Source organism: Anser anser (assembly GCF_964211835.1).
Source record: "Anser anser genome assembly, chromosome: 16".
Lineage (NCBI taxonomy): Eukaryota > Metazoa > Chordata > Aves > Anseriformes > Anatidae > Anser > Anser anser.
In genome coordinates this window covers 12,514,321-12,536,413 of record NC_139737.1, presented here as the reverse complement: position 1 = coordinate 12,536,413, position 22,093 = coordinate 12,514,321, and the positions used below count along the sequence as shown (strand labels likewise).

General features: G+C 41.1%; 1 protein-coding gene across 29 annotated transcripts in view; it reads right to left on the bottom strand.

Annotated features, from left to right (window-relative positions):
- Positions 1-22,093, bottom strand: part of PTPRT (protein tyrosine phosphatase receptor type T) — a 572,020-nt gene that overhangs the window by 64,218 nt on the left and 485,709 nt on the right. For 24 of the 29 annotated variants that reach the window (XM_083801726.1, XM_083801725.1, XM_083801723.1 and 21 more), the window contains 2 exons: positions 11,570-11,704; positions 5,404-5,470 (listed from right to left, as the gene is read on the bottom strand). In XM_083801726.1, the coding sequence (XP_083657852.1) occupies positions 5,404-5,470; positions 11,570-11,704 (202 nt within the window). Of the gene's footprint in view, positions 1-5,403; positions 5,471-11,568; positions 11,705-22,093 lie in introns of all 29 variants that reach the window. The other 5 variants (XM_083801712.1, XM_083801713.1, XM_083801718.1 and 2 more) reach the window with 1 other exon arrangement.

Sequence of the window (22,093 nt, the reverse complement as noted above, 5' to 3'; positions counted from 1 at the left end):
ACATGGCTCTATGGTCTGCAGGACACAGGTAATCCTTTTGCTCTGATGCAGGAGTGGTAAAGCCCCTGCTGCAGTACAGCATCCAGTTCTGCACTTCAAAAAGATGTGTACCAAAGGGACATACACAAAAGCAGAACATGAAAGGTAAATCTAGAAAACGTGACCTACAAGCAAAGGCCAGAAGAAGCATGGTTCTTTCATCTAGAGCAAAGATGATGGAATAGAGCTGACAAATCTCTATGAGAGGATACCACAGGAAAGCTCTTCTCCCAGTCTATAGGGGCTGGGGAAAAAGGTAATGGGCCTAAATTACAGGAAAAGGAGTTCATTTTAGACTTTGGGACAACTATACACCGCAGGAACTGCCCATCACTCAGGCAGGTTGGGCAGGTAGGCTGTGAAATCTTCTGACAGCCGGGCAGGTGGGTGTCTCTCCCTGTTCCTGCACTATGCACTGTCATCTTCATGCTTAAAACCACAGCACATCGCACGCTCTCTTTCTGCCTCCTGTAGCCTCAGCAGAGCTCAGAAATAGCCTCTGCTCTAAGGGCACAGGCATCTCACTGGTTCTCACAGCCTCTGTAAGGGCAAACCCTCTACACCAGCAAGCACAGAGTCAGTTTTGCCTATTCTTCTTTAGTGCATGCCATGGCGAAGCCAAACTCAGTGCCTGAGTAGAAGGAATTCACCAAGGCAGAGGCTGTGAGGACTGCACCACTGTTGCTTACAAGGCAAACACTACTTGACATGAGAAAGGGCTGTAACGTAGGTGTAAGTCCAAAGATGCTCTGAACATTTTTGACTCTGCATATACAAACTCAGCATCAGGGAAAATGGAGGGCTACACTCTCTAAGCTTTACTTGAGCAAATTAATCACTGTTTGTGGAAGACCTTTACTCACAACAACATCAACTTTGGACAAGGCAAGTGGACATGAGAGCCATGCAGAAGAATATACTGATATAAACAGTCAGCAAGCACAGCCCTCTGCAAAGCTGCAGTTTGCACTCACCTCACAGACATGTTTAAATAAATGCTCACGTACTTTCTGAATTTTCTTTTAAAATTTGCTTTAATTAGCCCGACATGGCCACTGATTTATGACTTTGTTCTTCCAGTATCTAATGAGAAAAACAATTTCTTAACATTCTGATTTAGCAAGATGACCTGTGCAGGCAGATCCCACCATCCAGGGAAATACATGGAAATCTTTAGGCATGTAGGTATTTATACAAAGGCATACCCATAAATAAAATCAATGTTTTATTTCTTTTCAAATGTCCTACAGGCAGTGGAAATAAATTCAGCACAAACTTATTTCAGAAAATGCAAGTATAAATTCAGCTTGCTAACTTGGATGGAATCTGTCCCATGAAGAGAAACTCCCAGCTGAAACCACCACCACAATTAAAGCTTGTATGAAATTACAACGGGAGTTGAAGGGGCTTCCTGCAGTGCCATAGGGTACTCAGTACTCTGGCCAGATCAGGGACAAAGGAAAGCGATGTATTGGCTACTGAGTGCCCTTTTCTTATAAATAACATTAAACAGTGCTTGCAATACATACACGAATCTACTAATTTCCAGAAACACTTCTCTGGTCTGATAGCACTCTTGATTAAATTTCAGTCTGCAACCATTGCCCAGCCCAGCAGAAGGGGGAAAAAAGCAAGCAAACAAACAGAAAACAACAACAAAAAAACAACTGCACACAGAAAATAAAACATTTCCACTCCTTTTCCTGGTGAAGAAATAATAAAGCCTTGATAAGGGTTGCTGCAATGGAAAATACTGTTGTAAAAGAAGTGTCTGTCATTAAATGCAGAACCTCCTTTAAAGCAGACACAATGCTGCCTATGTTTTATTGCTTCATCTAAGAAAAGAAACAAAAAACTTTCAGAGGTGGATGGGTTGCTTTGTTATACAGTACATAGTATCTTACAATGCATTAAACTTGCATGCAATGTGTCAGAGAGAGCAATTCTGTAGAAAACTTAGGCAACATTTGTACTGGTGTAAACACAGAGCATTTCAGAATACTCATGCCTCACCGCGGTGACAGTGGTGCAAGGAGCACATCAGGACAGGAGCTCACAATTCTCCATCTCTCTTTTCCCATCACAAAACCACGAGGACTTAGCCTACTCCATTGGTACAGCAAGTTCTGTCCAACGATCTCAAAGCGTCTGCAACTAACTTGTAGTGATGAGTGGACTGAAGTACCCAAAATGAAGTCAGCCCTGCATCATGACTTATCAAGAGAGGAACAGGGGCTTCCTGGGTTTGTATTTCCACTTTATACGTGTTAAAGATCTTTATGGTCTTCTCTTTCAGTCAGACTAATATCTGTTCCCATATGTTGTAGGAAGCTATTAATGAAGTGTTGCCATACAAAACTCCCATAATAATTCATCCAATATGCACAAAATAGCTGGAGGAAGCTCCTCATAAATGGGTATTTTTGATGGTCTCATTGAAGCAGTGAGTACTTCAAATCTCAGTGGCTTAGATATATCATCAAGAACTGTTAAGAAGAGTTAGGGTTGGAGATTTATGGTCCCTAAGAAGAAGAAATGGCAGTGCAGCAGATGACAAAGGGGTAAAAGGAATTACCCTAAAGCAAACAAGGACTACTCCAAGAACAAGAAATCTGAAGTCCAGACACTGAAGCTAAAAATAAAGTGATGTAGTCCATATGGTTGTATTTAAAGGTCTGCCAACAGATCTATTTGAGAACCTGCTTTTCAATACTGGTAATTCATTGAATTCAATTTTGCTTCAGGACAAGGTCATAGCATGGAAGCCAATTCTATTAAAAAATCTCTCTATATACATATTGCTGCTCTTATTTTCACAACACTTCAAATAAACTTAAATCAAACCTCTCTGTTCATAAGAGGCTGTAGCAATTTCTATCAGCTTTTGCTAAGAATTACACAATCCTTAGCAATTTAGGATTTTCATCTGCAATCATAATAAAACACCCTATTTCATGTGAAACTTGAAACATGAAACTCAATAAAACTTCATCATATGCTCCCTGATGGATTCTCCTGCTTTCTTCCCTAACTTAGTGGAATGTGCCTCATATGCTGACAGTTGTTTGGGAGAAAAATAAAGAGCTTGGTTTTGCAGATCAGCGTACAGGCCAAATGCCAATACGAACCCAAATGCTGCCAAGCACAGCTTGATGCTGGAAGTATATATCGTGTGACAACTATTTGTGTGTTACCTCTACCACAGAGATGTTCCAGCTAGCAGAGCTCATGCTTGATGTGGTACCTGGGACACCGTAAGCACGGAGCTAAGAATAAGCTCTCTGCAAATAGTTTTGGGTGCAGCACTAGAGGTAGTTCTATGATTTCTGCATCCTGAGCTAAAATCTCCATTCAGTGCTTCAGCGAGGTGCTATGAACACGTAAGCTTGCCTGATGACACCTCTGGCTTCCCTGTACTGTGATATGCTGTGTGGTGCACGTCTGCTTTATTAAATCTTTGCAGCCCATTGCCACTTGCTCCTGCTACTGCTGAATTTCACTTCAACCTCAGGCTTAGGTTAGCTGCAGCCTCTTCACTTTTCCTGAGTCAACCTCCTGTAACCCAAGAAAAAGTACTAGTATATTGATCCACAGAAGCCACCGAACGACAGCAAAGAGACTGCTTAAGAACACCTCTACTTTCTCTGTAGCAGAGTAATCCTCAGCTGACTACCTAAAGCAACATTGTGGTGCAGTTGTAAAAAGGGGTCATATAGGGCTCTGAAGTTGAGCCATGTTTTTAAAGGCACAAATCTCAAAATATAATTAAGGCAGGAAACATTCTGACCATATACTGCCTGCAGGAAAAAGACAAAACTGTAATGGTAAAACAGGGACTGCATTTTTCAGGCAATGGTGCTGACTGGTTGTGAGGAAATAACAGTAAAACAGCGCAGATGGAACTTTTTTGATATTTATGGGAAACATGGAAAGGCTGTGGCAATAAATGCAACTAGCTAGTAGCACCTACATGCTAAAATGTCCTCTACTTTAACACTAAGTTAAACCTTTGTTGAAATCTTTCCATTTGTGGTCAAATTCTATTCTTGGTGAACTAGCGTGGAATTTAGACAAAATTGAGTTACTCCACATTTACAGTTATGTAACTGGACAAATTCAAGTGTCACTAGGGTGTCTTTTGGGTCCTTACAAACTTAGCAAGTAGTGAATGTTCCTCTTTCAATTATTTCCTGATAGGTCATTGAGCAGCAAAACCACTCTAACAGGTGAATAGGGATCCTAATGCTTCTTTGCCCTGTTCTTAGGATGGATATAAATTTGACTCTCATGAATAAGAAGTCAACTTCCACTAAAATGGTAGAACATAAATGCATTCATTTCACTGACCTACTGAACAACTTCCAGATGAATTCACAGGATAAAGGCACAAGATCAAGACAAAGATGAACTGCAGAAACAGCCAAAGGAGAAGGCTCCAGTGTGGCAGGCTCAGAGGCCCTGGCAAAACACACGTGGCCCTTTTGACAACTTTGTCTATGCTAGAGCCCTAGAAAGTCAGGCAGGTTGCTGCTTTTGAGGGCAATATGGTTGATGGTTCTGAGAGATGGAGAGGAGACCTGTTTTTCTCAGCAGTAACAGTTGCCTTCTCCATCCCTCCCAACTCTCTGGTGACAGCAAAGGCATCCAACTCAATTCTTCAGGAATCCTTCATCAAATTATTGATCCAGTCCTCCCCTCCTCCTGATCCTCAGACAACTGTTATCGTGGCAGAAACAGCTTGGCCCTGATTACTTTCCAGCCCCTCAACCTTTAGGCAACAGATGGCTCCAGAAAGTACTGGTGTGTGAAGCATTTTCATGTGCCTTAACTGCCCTAATTATGCAGCATTGTCGTTAGGACAGGACAGGTGATTTAGATCTGAACATCTGAACCGCTTCATCATCCACAGGTCTAAACTGGCACTCAGAACCTGGGAGCTCCAGGAACAGGGATATTGGCTGAGATAACATCAAGTCCTAATTTCCAGAAACCTTACATTTTTAAAATACTTATATCCATAGCTGAGAAATTCCCCTTTCAGTTGTGAATTTCCCTGCAGTCTGGCTAAATATAGTGGACAATTAAAAAAGGTGCAGTTGGGACATTCTGTATTTGTTTATTAGCATTTGAACATCTGTAAATCATAACTGACAAATCTATGGATGTTTATGTGTTTGCAGGCATAGTTAAAGATGAAATGGTGAAACGGGAAACATAGTAGCGTGAAAGAAAAATAAAACATAAGCTGCTGGAAAGACAAGATGAAATGGTTAAGAAAAAGTGATAAAAGGAAAGAATACAACAAAGCACAAAATTACCACAGTGAGCATGCTCAAGAAGCATCATCCCCAGCTAGGTACTTACAAGTAATAGGAGTAGGAGTATGCATTTCTTCTAAATATTGGTGGCCAGTCAGATGAACAAAATATCCAAAATAGGAAAAAGAAAGAAGAATACATAATTAGATTTATATGACCTCTTTTTTATTATTTTTATTATTATTATTATTAAAAGAAAATACAAAGTATTTGTGCTGCCATTGGTACTGAGCTACTTTTTTTTCTACACATTTTTCAGGAGGTGTACGGTCACAAGGAACGTGTGCTGAACTGAAGACAGAGCACACGGGTGCGTTTCCTCTTCTGCTACTGACTCACATCACACACATGAATGAATCACTTCACCAATTTCTTCCTCAGCTTTGCCATGTCAATAACACAGATAATGAGACTTACCTTTGCCTATAAGTGCTTTGAGATTTTTGGAGTGGAAAGGATTACCCAAGTGCTATCAATTAAATAACAAGTACTAAAATGGCAACATAAAAATATTTCGATTTCAGAATGTTTAGACAATGAACAAATTGTGCAACGATAAACAAAGCTTCAAACTCTAAAATGCAAATAGATCATTAACAATTCAAACACCACTACATATTTATAGATGATCACTTGGGTTATGTATTAGCTTTCTGCATCATTGTGATTTCAGAACATTTTAACAGAGCAACATAAAATGAGTCCTGCCAACCAGTTATAACTTAACGGTGATGTTTTCCCATTTTATGACTTAAGAAGAGCTTCTCTGAAAATGCTCTTTTGCAACAGATATAGCACATGTTATTACAGATTAACAGCAAGGCACAAGGCAGCCTCAACAGTGGCAGTCACAGTCAAGATGGAGCAAAACAATGAGAAACCAAATTCAACCTCTTACAAAATTTTGAAGTCCCATCTTTGAAGGGACTTCAAAGGACTACAAATACTAGGAAATGCTTACAAGTATAGACATAGGATTCAAGTGTTTGCTTTTATGGTTGCTGCGAATACAACTTTCATAAGCACATGTGGAAGCTAGATTCAGCAGGGTTACTCTCTGGGCACAACCGCTCTCTTTGCTATGCACTGACTGAGCATATCACAACTTGCACGACTGGCATTTCTCTTGTTGTTGTTAAAAATACAACCTGCCCCATTTCCTCATACATTTCCAGTCTGTTGTCCCATGAAGAGGTTTCCCCTGGGAAGAGACAGCTGACTACAGACGTACAAGAGGATTACACTGAAATGACACCGTCTGTGGTGGTGGCCCTTGCTATAGACCTGAAATTCAGGTCAGATTCCTGATAAATCCCCACTTACTTGAATGACTGAGTCCAAGATACACCCAAATATATTGATAACCTAATGCCAGAATCCCCTGAAACTCAGAAATTCTGCATGTGACAGCAATGCATCAGTTACGGCGTAGCAATTGCCACTGAGCTACACTGAGCTCCTCTGAACCTCTAAGCAAAAAGAAAATCACCAGGATGTGGAAAAATGAGAGCCCACACAGCTGAACCTCCCCCCTACACACCCCAAAATATTCCTTAATTAAACTCCTCAGCTACACCAGCGTCAGGTTTCACAGAGCCCTCCCAGCTGCAATCTCTCTGTTGAACATCTCGCTGTACTTTCTGCTTTTCTCATGCTCAGCCACTGGGCATGTGTGATCGCACGAGACCCACTTCTCGCTAAAAGCTGCGTATCCCTCAAGGCTGCTGAGGAAAGCTATGTAAGATTAATTCCATAAGGACAGGAAATAGAGGAAGGCAAACAAAAGGAGGTTTTTATTTTGGAATTGGACATGCCATTTTGGCTCAAATTCTGCCATAACATGCAACCTAGGATAAGGACTTCCTAGAGAATATTTCAGAGCTGTTAAAACTGGTCAGAATTAGAGATCACTAAAAACGTGACTTGATCCTAGAATGTACAACACAGGCTGAAGAGCCTGCCTACCATCTGTCTTCAGTAGGGACACACAAAGGACAGGGGTCTCTGAATGTGCAAATATGCCTATAGTAATTCCATCCTATAGCTTGGATATGTTCTGCTCAAGAGGCTCTTGAGTCTTAATTAGTTTAAGGTAACAATCTAAATCCTAATCAAGAATAAGGAGCTAAATTTTCACAGAAGGCACTAATCCTAGACCCTACATAGCCCCAAATCTCATTTTTTGCTACCAACAGCAGTTTAAAGAAATTTATTTACAGTGCACCCGTGACAGGCTGTCTGATCCAATTTATTCAGTCTTATACTTAAAGGGGTCAGTAGAGACTTTGTCCACTCAAACACACAAGCCTGAAAAGTGTCACATCCTTTACTCCAGGGAAATGCGAGTCCCGATTACAGAGGAGTTAAGGCTGTCCAGATGAAATCAGAATTGACCAAAATCTAATCCTTCTGGGGTGCAAAGTCAAAGGGTATTTCCTCCACAAAGAAGGTTACAAATGCCTTGTTTTTCTTGTTTTATCATGTTTTCTACTAACCAGTCCTATATAATCTCTTGCACAAATATGTTTAATTAATATTAAGTACAAATAAACAAGCTCCTTAGAGCATTAGCAATACCTTGATACAACAAAAATAAGGTATTTCGAGGTATTCTGTATCTATCTGTTCATGAAAGGAAGTGGCACTGTTCAAATGATCACCAACTCGCATGCTGCAAATTAACAGGCTCAATTACACTGCAGGAATTTGTATGCCCTTATACATACGGTGATATTGGAGCTGCAAAAACGTAACTCATGTAGCCAGTGGGTCCCCAAATCCAGGAAAACAAATTTAGTTCACAATTTTAATTTTAAATACTGGAGGACAGCCATTTTCAAAAACAGAACTCTATATACATACACACATTTTCAACATAGATGTACACACACGCAAACACGTAGCAGATTCTGTGATCCCAGGGTTCAGCTAAAACACTTCAGACAACACATGTAAAAATCACTCAAATTGTCCACTGTATAAATATTCTGGCTGGCTTAATTTAGCTTCACATGTCTGACTAAACCCCATGAAATATTGGCAGCTCCCAGGAATTTCCTGGTTGCTTGAGATTCTGAAATGCATTCTACTGAAACATTTGCTACCACATTACATATGAAAGGCTCAAAAAATATATTGATTTGAGGTGTCCCACACTTGCTGATGATCTGTCCAATCCTAATCTCAGATAAATTTCCTTCTCAGTGCTTCCTCCTCTTCTAATCTCTCCCCTTCCATCAGTCTTTGTACTGGTTAGCGAACCACTTCATTCAGGATATCCATGTCTGTGTCTATTACCAATGAACTATGATGTCCTGAACCATGAACAAATGCCACTGTGATATTTTCCAGCTCCATTTGAAGAAAATGCCTCAAGTTCGTCTAATTAAATTATTTTTCTGCATTGTTGCCTTGCAAGACAACGCTGTCTCGTACACAGAGGCATTAGCCTCAGTGAACTGAAAAGGGGATCTCTTTTCAAGTAAGGTTAATGCAAAAATCGAATGCCAGAGCTTAAGCTCCTAACACTTCTCCTTGTAAAATAGAAAAAGAACAATTCTGTTGTTAAGCTGCTCTCTCAGAGTACAACTTTTCCATTGTGCTCCCCCAGAAATTCTGTGGCCCAAAGCGGCCTTTCCTTTTATAAAATCCGGCCCCAAACCACATTAGGTTACAGACAAAATAAGCCTAGCAGGCTTAAGTTAATCTTCAGGGAACGCTTGTCCACACGCAGCTCCAAGCCTCAATTTGAGGCGACTGGTGGTGCCCATTCGAGGGAAACCCAGAACCGATACAATCAGCAGGTTCATCAGTGATGTGGAGGAACGCTACACAGACCTAGAGAGCACAAGCCTCCCAAACCTCTCCATGCACTGTTATAGCTTCTAAATGGGAAACGGTTTTAAAGTCGATGAGCCAGATTATTTCTTATAGTAGTGTTTATTCCAGTGGGTAACTTCGCAAATGACAGCAAGCAGGCAGAGCTACAGACTGCAGTGATTTTGCCAATTTGCATTCAGAAGGGAGGAGTGTGGGGGCTCCTAAGAGTATCCTCACCTCTCTGACTTAGCTCTTGGCAGGCTGCACCACAAGAAAGACTGTTCTCAAATAATGAATTTCCAGTTGTCATGAAAAATCATCATTTGTTTTCTGCCCAGCGATATACATGATTTACAATAATAACACATTGTGGAACAGAAATGAAAGATGTTATCAGCTCTTAATAGCATGTGAAACACACCAGGATGTTCAGACGTAGCATTACTCTGCACATCATGACAGCTTTCCTTATAAGTCTTCCCTTTCAAGCTGTAAAAAAAGACTTTTCTTAAGGAGTGTTTAGGAAGGTAAAAGGAATGGATGAGAGCTGGGCATTACCAGAAACCTAGGTCAATTTTTCCTGAAACCAGTTTTCTGATTTTTGTTTGGTTTTAATTGGAGATATCAAATTTTCTCTGCTTATGAACTGAAAAGCTCCTGGGAGACTGGAATCAGAGACCTCTACACTGTAAAACTGCAGTAGACAGGACTACAAAATGCATGCACATCTGTCCACAAAATCTCAAGTGTTTGCACACAACGAAAATTGGATTCAAAATGTAGGTTATCCACACCTCCATTTAATTCAACAGAAATTCACAATAGTCAGTACATATGTGATCGGTTTTAAAAAATCACAGAATCGTATCACTTGGAAAGGCCACTCGAAGGTAATCTAGTCCAACCTTCTGCTGAAACCAGTTTCCCTTACAGGAAGCCCCTCGTGGCTTCGTCCAAGTCAAATTTTGAACTTCTCCAAGGATGGAGAATCTCCAACTCCCAGCCATTCTGGTAGCCCTCCTCTGGACTTGCACTCTTCTTGCACTGAGGTTCCCCAAACCGGACACAAGTACAACCAGAGCAACCACACCAGCAGCAAGCAAGAGAATAATCCCTTGCCTTACTCTGCTGCCTACACTCTTGCTAACGCACACTGCTGACTTGTGTGTCACTTGTCCACCAAAACCTCTAGGCCCTTTTCTGCAAACCTGCCTTCTGGTCACCCCAGCCTGCACTGTTATGTGGAGCTACTCCGTCCCAGATGCAGGCCTTTGCCTTTGCTACACCTTGCAAGGTTCCAACCAGGCCATTTCTCCAGCCTCCCAAGGTCCTTGGGAATACCAGCCTCCACTCCAGCATCTGTATCATAAAATTATTCCATTGCATGTGTGCCCTGGATTATTATAGAGGAGACCATATCTAGATTTAACTGCTACTCCTATTTTTGTGTGGCTAATACGTGTGACTGTTTGTCATCGAGATAAGAGATCTTAGAGGAGCAGTTTTATTTTGCCAAGCCTCACTCCTTACAGCAGACCAAATAACATCATGAAGGCTCTCACATGTAACGCTACCTGCTCCCTAGGCAAGGGGCCACCAGGCTAGCAAGCTCATGTTTCATGTAGAATCAAATTACTGTTGAAAAAGTACAATTCACCTCAGAAATGTAATTGGTAAAAATACATACAGAATGCATCCTTTTCTTAAGAAAATCTCTTGCCTAAGTGGCTTGCTGAATCAGTGTATTGCACTGTAAATGTGGAGCTCTTCAAACAGTAACTGTTACAATGGCCTTCTACAAAGCATAAGTGCAAATGGTCCACAGAAAATCACATGAAATGAACTGTTTGAGTGAATTTCATTACCATACACTATTTTTTTTTTAAAGTTTCATCCTCCTATGAACTAAATCTAACTCTTCCAAGGACTTCTAACCCTTTGCAACATATAATATTCCAGCTGAACACTGGCCACAAAGGAATTGCTGTGTGGAAATGTGTCTCATCAAGACTCGCTTGGGAACAAGACCCCCCGATCATATCATTTGAAGACATTACTTTTCTTGGCTGTTAAGAAAGAATTCTTCTCTTCTGCATGCTTGTATTGGCTCATTGTGTCTTTGTACTTGTCCCTGCGTTTTCATCTGTTGTCCCTTCTCTTAGATCATTAACTCTCTGGAGTACCAACCATTATTTTGTTGTGATAAAGTACCTGGCAGAACGGGCATCTCTTCTGGGACTGCAACTTTAGTGGTAGTATTACATAAATATATGTTAAGTGCTGCCCCCTGTAACACAAATGGAACGATTTATGTCTGCCAAACTTGTTGTTCATATTAAAATAGCAGCACTCTAGCCAGGAGGGCCAAGATGGAGGCAAAGCAGAAACTCACCTTCTCTTGATGGTAAGCATTGCTCCTAAGAGGATGATAACAAACATCAGAAGCCCAGCTATAACTCCGGCCATTTTCACTGTGCTGTCAACTTGCTTTTCAGGTTCCACTGCATTGGAATTCTGGGTGGAAGCTCCTTAAAAGATGGAGGGAAAGGAAGGAGAAGAGAAGAAGAGAACTTGTAAAAAAAAAAAAACAAAAAAACAACCTTGCAGTGATTCTGTTTTCACATTCATTTGAAAACCTAAAAATATATTTGCAATTAAATTGCAATAGACCTTCTAACCTAACTTTTTGCCTTTAATAATGGCTAATGCCAGATATTTCAGACCAGTGGTAGGGTATAAAAAAAACCATGTAAAGCAACTGACTAATATTTTCCTACATTATACTGTTTTGGGGAATTTAATGTTCTGATGCATTCAGCATACACCCAGAAGCAGAAGGATTAATAGCAGTTATAATTTTCATCCCAAGCAGCTTAAGCCAAGTTGCAATCCTTACTCATCAAAATGCTGAATGTGAAAGTTTCCAGTTATATATCCCATACTACTATTTGCAGAAACTTTTTCTTCTAAAACCAGAACGCATTTGTATTTCTCACTATACCGAAGGCCTGGCTTTTATAAACATACAACTGCAATTATACATGTAATAAGCATTAATCCAGCACACAGAGCACCTTCCACATCATCTAATGTATTCTGTGCGTGGGTTCTGTGGCCCAGGCAAGGCAACAAAATTTCTACCTCATTTTTTTTTTAAAACAGAACATCCTACACACCTAAAAATAAAGCGTATTTAGACACATGATTTGCAAAGCATTTCTTCTTTTACTTGTTATGATCTGACTTCAATGGCCCTTAGCCTGTGCAATAACTGGGCCTAGCACGATGCCACCCTCTGCCCCTTTGCTGGGACTACTCAACATGGTGCTTGTTACATCCCTTAGCTTTACAGACATCACCGCTTGCTGCACAGAATTTTCCCAGATACAGCTTAAACCACAGAGCTTGATTTCAAAAGCCCTGAAAGATTTGAGTTGTGGCTACTCTAAAGATTGAGTTAGCCTATTTTTATTACATTCCTAATATACTTTACTACTACTAAAAATACCACATTTACATCGGATGGAGTTAAATGAATTCATTTTACGTGAGATCACAGCCTTATCTTGGGTTTCACATTTGCTGCTGGAGTCAGCCACATCTTCCTCTACAGTTTATACATTGTAAGAAAAGGCAATAAAAGGTGAAAACAGTGTCGTCACTAGAAGACAGTAATGTTTTGCTCTTTTCACAGCTGTGTTGCTGACCTTCTGGAAAAGCTGAATCACTTCTGTCCATGCAGTCAGTTGTTTGTGGGAAGGATATTCAACCGAGTCTGTATTTTGGTGAGACAGTGGAAAGCCTCACTGCACTTTTTATTTTTTGCCCATTTGTCACTTGTTAATCTGTGTGTGGTTTAAAAGACCTCTGTTTGCAAAGATGATTCCCAAAGGTGACCATGATCAAATAATGTCATTTAGGGCTTTCCAATATGTTCTGAGTAGGGCCTTAGCTGATGGACTTCCTTGCATGAGGATCAGCTCTTGAATGATGTATTATAGGCTCCTCTCATCTTATCTTGAAGGGTAAATATGGAACAATGACACAATAAATGCAAAACAGTAAAACACACCACATGCAGTGATAAAGGAATGATTTCAGTTTTCCTAAAGCTAAGCTGTTAATCTAGTTTGCCACAGGAAAACACAAAATTTACAAAGCAAAAATTTTCTTTGCTGTTTTAAGCACACGTATAATTTTCAGCTTTTTGTCCCTGACAGCTGTACTGCTCTGCTGTGTCCACCAATTTTCCCATTCAGTTAAGAGTTCACCAGTAACTTCTATGTACATATCTAAAATACACTAAAAGGACTTCTGAGCATGAAAATAAAATAGCGTATCAGCTGCATATTACCATCTTTGTTTGACAACATGTCTTAGAACAAATCTGTCCAAGAATTGAGCTATATGCCATCACACAAGCAATCCTGACACTATCGCATAACAAAACAAGTGATAAAGGTGCAATTTTTATCCTGAAAATGGCTGAAAGTGTTTGTTTGATGTGCAACTAAGAAGTACTCCGAATTACCCTTCACTCAAGTGGCAGTTATTCCTATGACCCTAAATGATAAGTGTTGGAGAACGGCTTTCTACCAAACAGCAGTCAGACCCACCCCCTTTTTTTTTCATACCATCTGAATGCCCTCATGAATTGTGAGCCATGTTATAAAAAAAATAAATAAAAAATCAGAATGTGCTGTCAACTCCATCCTCTAATTCCCTGGATTGGTTTGATTCTGCCAGGCTGTTGCTTATTACTACAGGCAATGTGTGGTGAGCGTGTTTTTATTTGATATTTCTCTTCCCATTGTAGACTACTGCAGTTCTAGAAAGAGAATAAAGGCTCATTATCCATCCTGACACCTACACACTGTAGTGACTGATTCACTTGAATCTTCTATGTAACTCTTTCTATCCATCTTGGCAAAGGCCAACAATTCCTTCAGGCTACTAGTCCAACCATTTGTAAGTTGTCTTAGCTGATAGCACCTAGGAATTGATAATATGACAGGGTAAGTAAATTCCTGAGTCTCAGTTCTTAAATCTTTGCACAATGAAGCAATCCCATGAAGTCCACTGTTTTCCTGCCATTCCTGCATAATTTTCTTGTAGATGCCTAAATCTGCTGTGGTGGCTTGTACTCCCACCTGCACCACCACCAGCTGTAGGCAAGAACATTTCTATCCTGGGAGCAGGAGGTCTATGAGCTGTTAGTGCAGTTGCAGAAGATGACTTCTGCTGCTCCTGACAGTAATAGTTTAGAATTCAGTTTTGCTTCTCTCCTTTACAGGCATGCATGCAGACCTGAAATCTTCTGAGCACAGGAGCCCATAAAAACTGCTCTGTTTCATACAAATGCTTTTAAGTACAATTTTCTTTCTGAAAAACAGTGTTTATATACTGCTCATATGAAAAGCGGGAAAAAAAAAGAAACAAAAACACCCTATAACCACAGTTTCTAGCGGTGACTTCCACCACATTTCCAAGGATAAATTGTTCCTCGTAACTGAAGCTGGATACTGGTATAATAGGATATAGATGGAACAGGTCACTACTGTTATTACTGCGTGTATTTCAGTGGCACCCAGAGGCTCCCACTAAGGTCAGGACCCCATTACAGTGCACTAGCATGAAGTAGGACAATTTTCTGCCCTAAGCTTGCTTTCTTAATAAGGAAGGCAAATGATAGAAGACAGACAGAGAAGTGAAGACCACAGCTCCCTTGACTCCCTATCTGTGCATTATCTACCAGACCAAGTTAATACTTTCAGGGATTTAGGTTTAATTGCTTTTATGTACATTCATGTACTGTACAAAATACACTGCTCTTAAAGCTTGGTCAGTGGCATGAATCTAACTTTCACAGGTATCATCATTCACCCAGCACTCCGTTATGTGTTCAGAGCTATTTGAAGATCATAGTCCTTCCGCACTGATCTAATTTTTTTTTGGTTTTTCAACCCTTTCAGGATTCTCATAAAGAGGTCCAACATCTTGTAGACAGAACACGATATAAGCCATGTATTCATGGGAGATAGTGTTCTTGTGACACTGCAGAGGTGCAGAGAGCAGAGCAGGAGCAAATGCGCTCTTCACATGCGCTCACCAGCCCACGAGAAGTCAGGTTTATGGTTCATCGAGCAGGGACAGCTTCAGTAATCCGCTCACAGGCACCCAACGTCTAATCCGGCTGTGCTGCTGTGGATACAGAGATACCTGAATTCCACACTATTTCAGTAAGGTGCAACGAATGAAAAAATGGTTTGATGTTGTGCCAGATTCTTGGGGCTTTCATAGTCTTTTAAATTCCCCCTTGCTTCAGATCACGATTAAAGCCGGAACTGTTGCGGCTGATAACTTAAGGACAGGAATTTTGAAATCCAAAATGAATTCCAGTGGAGAGAGCTGCCATTTGTATTCCAGAGTTAGATCTTTCAGAAGGTTTCTTCAGCTGAAAGTGTTTCTGTCCGCAAGGAAGAGCTGACATGTTTAGCTACTTTGAGCTGGACAATGGCTTGCAAGTGATTCCAACAGCAGAAATTCAAGTTTTTGTCAGTAATAATTGAAGAGGAGACTATGCCCTTCTATGCTCGAAAGTGAAAAAGCTTCCACTTACCAGCAAGTATTCACCTGTAGCATTATACATTTCTAGAGTGAAATTCATATCTACTTTAAACCCTCTTAATGCTCATGCAAGGTAAGTAATAAATTACACTATCTACTTTACAGATCTGGAAAGATTAAGGATATGCCTTTGGTATCACACAGCAGAGCTGAGGATTGACATTTCTGGACCGACACACTGTGACAGTGCTATCAGACCACACAACTTCTCACAGACAAAAGGAAAAATAAAAAAAGGGAGAAACAGAAACAGCAGCTAAGTGAAAAAAGACACAGTGGCAATCTTTCACCTAGCAAGCTGGGGACAGATATGTTATTTGAAAACAATAAGCCACTAGATATAAAGTGATCTTCTCTGCAGAGGTGGCATACTAAGCGCATCTAGGAAAGAATGATTATTAAGTGTATAAGCAGGACTGATAACACAAGTTTCTTCTATAAGGCTTACTTCACAGAGTCTGATTTGAAACAGTATTTAAAGCAGCAATTACAAGATTACATTAAAAATGTAACTGGCAGGGAAAAGAATTCGAAAAAGCCATAGGCAGGAGGTAAAGACTGGTATTTAAGTCAAATTTGCAACTGGTGAGGGCATAAAGAACAAAGTCCCACAATGGAAGTGGTACCACAACCAGCAGCAGCACCACTGCATAGGAGAGAGAAGTATCTGAGACCACAGCAAGAGTAGGAAAGAAAGCAAATGAAATGGCACGGGACAGGTGGGTCAAACACCTGGGGGTAAACCAACCAACCAACAAGGCAGAGCAAGTGTAAATAACGGAGGGGCAAGTAAGCCTAGCAATGACTACGTTTGGTCTCAAAGTTGTAACAACAAAGGATATAACTCCTCTGGGCAGAAAGCCGCTCTTGAAACAAAAACTAATCAGAAAAATTACTTCAAAGCAATAATTAACCCAGAAAAAATTAATGAAAAGTAATGGGTTAAAAGTCATTATGAGTTCAAATAAGCTGCTCAATTAATCAGAGTAATTTCTTTGCAGCATATAATGTCTTGGCAGCATGCTGAATGTAAAATTTCTTAATAGACCTAGAGGCTGATTTTCAAAAGACAGCTATTCTCAAATCCCTTGTAAACATGATTTCCTTTTCTTTTTCTTTCCTTTCATGGCACTTTCTATGCAAGTTGCCTACAAATTATTAAAGCATCTCCACACGTACAAATGTTTTCCCCTGTTTTCAGATCCAGATTATATCTAACCTCTGAAACACCATCTCAGATAGCCAGATACCTCTAACAGAAACATTGAGACAAAGGTGGAAGGGCACCATTCCCTATCTCGATGAAGAATACCTGCTAGCTAGCCCTCTGCTCTGGCTGCCTCATTCATGGGCTGTGTCAGGCAGAACCGCCTGCAGCACACCAGAGCACTGGGATGAAGAGCTACCCGCAGTGCCGGCGCTTCTACGTATTGTAAGGGACCAAAGTGAGATGGAGCGTGTCCAGAGGAGGGCTACGAAGCTGGTGAGGGGCCTGGGACACAAGTCCTGTGAGGAGCAGCTGAGGGAACTGGGGGTGTTTGGTCTGGAGAAGAGGAGGCTCAGGGCAGACCTCATTGCTTTCTGCAACTACCTGAAAGGAAGGTGTGGGGAGCTGGGGGTTGGCCTCTTCTCGCAGGTAACCAGTGATAGGACTAGAGGGAATGGCCTCAAGTTGCACCAGGGGAGGTTCAGGTTGGAAATGAGGAGATATTTCTTCTCAGAAAGCAGTCAGGCATTGGGACGGGTTGCCCAGGGAGGTGGTGGAGTCACTGTCTCTGAGGGTGTTCAAGGAAAGGTTGGACGTGGTGCTTAGGGATATGGTTTAGTGGGTGACATTGGTAGTAGGGGGATGGTTGGACCAGATGATCTTGGAGGTCTTTCCCAACCCTAATGATTCTATGATTCTAAGGCAGATTCTACTTCAGCTGCAGCTTTGCTTGTTGCAATTCATCAAAAAGGAACACCCCCAACACGATCACTAGACATCACGTCACTACGCCAGTCTTCCACCTCCAGTTATTGAAGACTGCAAACAGCACAGGCCTACTCACTCTGGCTTATGAGTACAATGAGACATTCTCATTTCTTTAAAGAAGCTCAAAAGGAGTGGAAAGAATGATGAGAGCCAAAAGCTTTCAACCATATTGTAAGTGGAGAGAGCAACAAAACAAAGCAGTCTTGGAGAGAAAGACAGACCTGAATTTATATGAGGGATTATCAGGCATACAGGTTGAATCTGTAGGAGGATGAGGGTAAACACACAGCGAGGAATCAAGATTAGTGTTACTATACTGAATGAGAATTAAAAAACAGCAGTAAGAGAATAATTGATTCTAGAGATTCCAGGCAAATCTACCACAAAGGCTTTTCTTCTCTCCTTCTGTTTTCTTCCTCTCTCTTCAGAAGAGAAGCACTTAATTTGTGCTAAAGGCAGATATATGGCCCCAAGAATGAGAAAGGTTACTACGTTTACTTGAAAGAAGAGCTTGGATAAAGAGCAGCCGTTGCGATGTCTACAAGTGATGTGATGGTTCAGAGGGTGATAGCACATTTCCATTTTAGCTCTCCACTTTTGCAGAGCTATTTAAAATTCAGCTTTCAATTATAAAAATGGAAAAAGGAAAAAAAAAAGTAGATGTTCCAAAAGTCCAAATTTACAGACGTGACTTAATTTTTGTATGGTCTTATATACACAGAGAGGAGAGAGATCAATCTTTTGACCAATACAGACAAAAACATTACCGTGCATGACGATGCCACGGATGTGTAACAGACATCACACTCTACGAATAACAACTAATTAACCTTTGCACCAGCCAGTTCCCATTAAGCACCTACTCTGCTCTCATCATGGTGATCATTAAAAATCCACAGCCAGACCAGCTGCAGAAATTACAAAAACAGTGAGCAAAGTCCAGAGGTGGGTATATAATGAACGCTGAAATCATGCCACCTCTGAGCCTGGCTGGTCAAAGGTGCTTTAAGCACCACGGTGGCCTACAAAACCTGTGCTGATAACACCTCACCCGTAAGCGGACTGAGCAGCATGCAAAGGAGGATATTCGCCGTTTTACAGTAAAAAGGGAGTCGTGTAGGCAATGCATTAGGGAGTCTGCATATACACACTCTACGTGTGCTGCATGAAATACTGGGAAACCTTCTGTACTTTGCCGAGTTGAAGCTGCACTTTCAGACATGTCTTGAATGAAGATTTTTATTTTCTGTCTACAGTGGTATGAAGAAATGGTCTGTTCCACACATACCACTTTTATGGCATTGTCACCTATCCTGATGCTACCGTGTAGTTTTTTAAATGTCCAGTTCCTGGAAGAAACTGAGAAGCTACTGTGTTAATAATAACCTGATTCTGAACATGGGCTGAGAAACCCATTTAAGGAAAAAGAAACAATCTAATTGTAATAGCCTTGGGTTTGTTCATGCCTTTGAAAATGCTATTTAAGGACACTGACAATAATAATTGCTCATGAAAACCTTTTTAAATGATCCACAGTACCTGAGCAGCAGTCGCTGTTCGTGTCATGCCTCAGCTGCTTCCAATGCATCTCCACATATAGGGAAATGCAGAAGAAATACCAACCACCCCACTAAGGTGATGGAAACACATAAGGGTTAGGAATATGCAACACCATTGTCCTCTGAAACAGGGCCCCCCTCCTCCCGTTCCTCTGTCCTCAAGCTCCCCTACATCCACCCCATCACTCAGGCCCTGTGCAGGAGGCTTCAGGGGACATTCAGACAGAGAGGGAAAAAATACCTGAATTTCACAAGCAAGTCATCATCCATTGCTTCCTGCGTTCAAAACCAAACCAAACCAAACCAAATCAAATCCTAACTGATTTGCCTGTCACTTCTGGTTTTAATGCCCAGCTTTTTCTCCTCATTTTTAATGCCTTTTTCTCCTCTTTTGCCTGGCTAGTGGTTCAGCTGCAAACAAAGGTTTGATTGTCTGCCCACAACCAGCCACAACCACAACACAGGGCTAACAGCATCCCTTCTCACCAGGCAGTCCTGCTGAAAGGGGACAACAGCCCCCAGGGCACCCCAGGTAAATCCATGCCTGCGCTGATTCCAGGAGGACTTGGCTCCCGCTACGATAACCACTTTTATCCTGAAAACCCTTCTTTGCTGGAACAGCTCCGAGTATCTCCCAGCAGTGGACGCTTTCAATTACAGAGGCGATGTTTTCCACAGTCTGCTGTTGCTAATCTGTTCCAAATCTTACCTTAAACATTGTGCCTGTCTTTCTGCCTCTCCTTTCCCACTGTTTATTTTAATTGTGGAGCCCTAGTTTTGGGGTCTGTCAGCGCAGCAGAGCTCTGGAATAGACAATGTCCTCGAGAAACTGGGCCGCAGTTACCAGACTCAGTTCACTTGTGGCCTCATCCAGTTCTGCACCAGCTTCTTCACTCATTAAGTGAAGTTGGTTCATTAGCTCCCTGGGTTAAGGATGCTCCCAGAACAGAAATTTTAAATCCCTCTGTGTCAGTCTCAGTACCAAATTTGATGAAAATAAAGATGCTCACTAGTTGAATGGGCATCAAAATGCCAGGAAGTTTGATTTGTCTTCCCAGCAGGGAATATTTTTCAGTAAGAGCAACATAAGTGTGTCTGTTATTAACAATTAATTAGAGTGATACATGAACTTATGCTAAAAAATAACTTTTAGAAGGCTGAAACTTGTTCAGGGTTACAGAAAAAAAAAGCCATCTTCATGCCTCCAACTTAAAAAGTGTGATGAAACTCTCTGAAATAAATAGCACAAAACAAAATAGACCTGTCACAGGAATAACATTCCAGTGTATCAAAAGACAAAAATGCAATAACAAACAGAACTGAAGTGGGATTAGATCTGTTTAAAAAATACATTATCTGTCTACAAAACTAGAATACATTTCAGAAAAAAAAAAAGAGCCCTCTTAAATCTGAGGAACAAAAGCTATTAAGAAACAGCTTTCACATGTAGCAAAATTGGGTACAGTAGGAATTTTTTCCTCCTAAATTTTCCAATTTTTTGCACTTTTATTCCTCTGTGATTTCATTGGTCACCTTTCAGACTCAAGCTCATGTCCAAGGTCTCAAGATTGCTATACACTCATCGTCAAGGCAGTTCCCTTTTGCCGGTATTAATCCACTACAAAAAAAACAGGACTATTTATCTTAACCTTAAAAACAATTGAGCTACAGAGTAATCCCAGTACCTTTTTGCCCCATTATCATAACAGCCATCCTTATGTGTAAATTAATTGTGGAGTAATAAAGTCATATATGTGTACATATACAGAGGGATAACCACGCAGCACTGGAAGAGGAACATTCATACAAAAACTTAATCCATCCCAAAATTGAAAGAAGACCCCTCCTTTCCCATCCCTTTACATTAATCACACACAACTCCACAATGTCCCAGCATGTCAGCCTATGCCTATCAAGTTAAAGCAGCAGAAACTGTTTCTGCAAGCTGATGGGTTTCTCTTCTAGACTGATATTTTCTGGGGTGAAGCAGTGGTACTGGCTCCAGTGTTACGCACTATGAGGCAAGTTTAGGACACACAGACCATCAAGTTCAAACTGTAAAATCCTCGGGAAGCTCTGAGCGTCTCCATTTCTGAGAATGAGCTTTATACCATGCTACTGAGGCTCGATTCCACAAGGTCTCTGATTCCTGCAGAAGTTTGTATGAGAAGTACTTAAAGAATCAAGCCTTCATTTTCCTGTCATCACCTCTTCAACAGCAGAACCAGGCTGTTGAAGCCTAAGTGTAAGCAGCAGCCCCACGAAACGCAGTAGCTACTTTGATGCAGAAATGCTAGATCATCCCCACGCATGCTCAGCCTCTGCAGAGGGCCAGCAAGGGGTCCCCGGGCCTCTTCAGCCACGCTCAAATGCTCGTGTGAAGGTTTACGTGCTGCCTGGGTCCCCAGCTGACCCTCTGCTCAGGCGTCATCTGATCCACATCAGTGCAGAAGTGCTGCATAAAGGAAAGCCCCCTTTATAGTGTAGATTGAATAATTGTAAAAGCATTTTGCCGTGCAAACAAAATATGAAACAAGAAGTCAGGAAGCTGCTCAGACTTCTGGAAGTTTCAGCAGTCTTCCTTTCCCTGAGCTGATAATCACCTGCGCTCAAGAGGTTGGGCGGGTTTCGCGTGGTCACCTCTTGCCTACCTATTGCTGCTAAGAACAAGCAAAACCGTTCCCAGGCAGCATGCACAAGAAAAAAAAAAGGAAAAAAAAATAAAAATGTACCTCATAATGGTTATTATTCTTTCA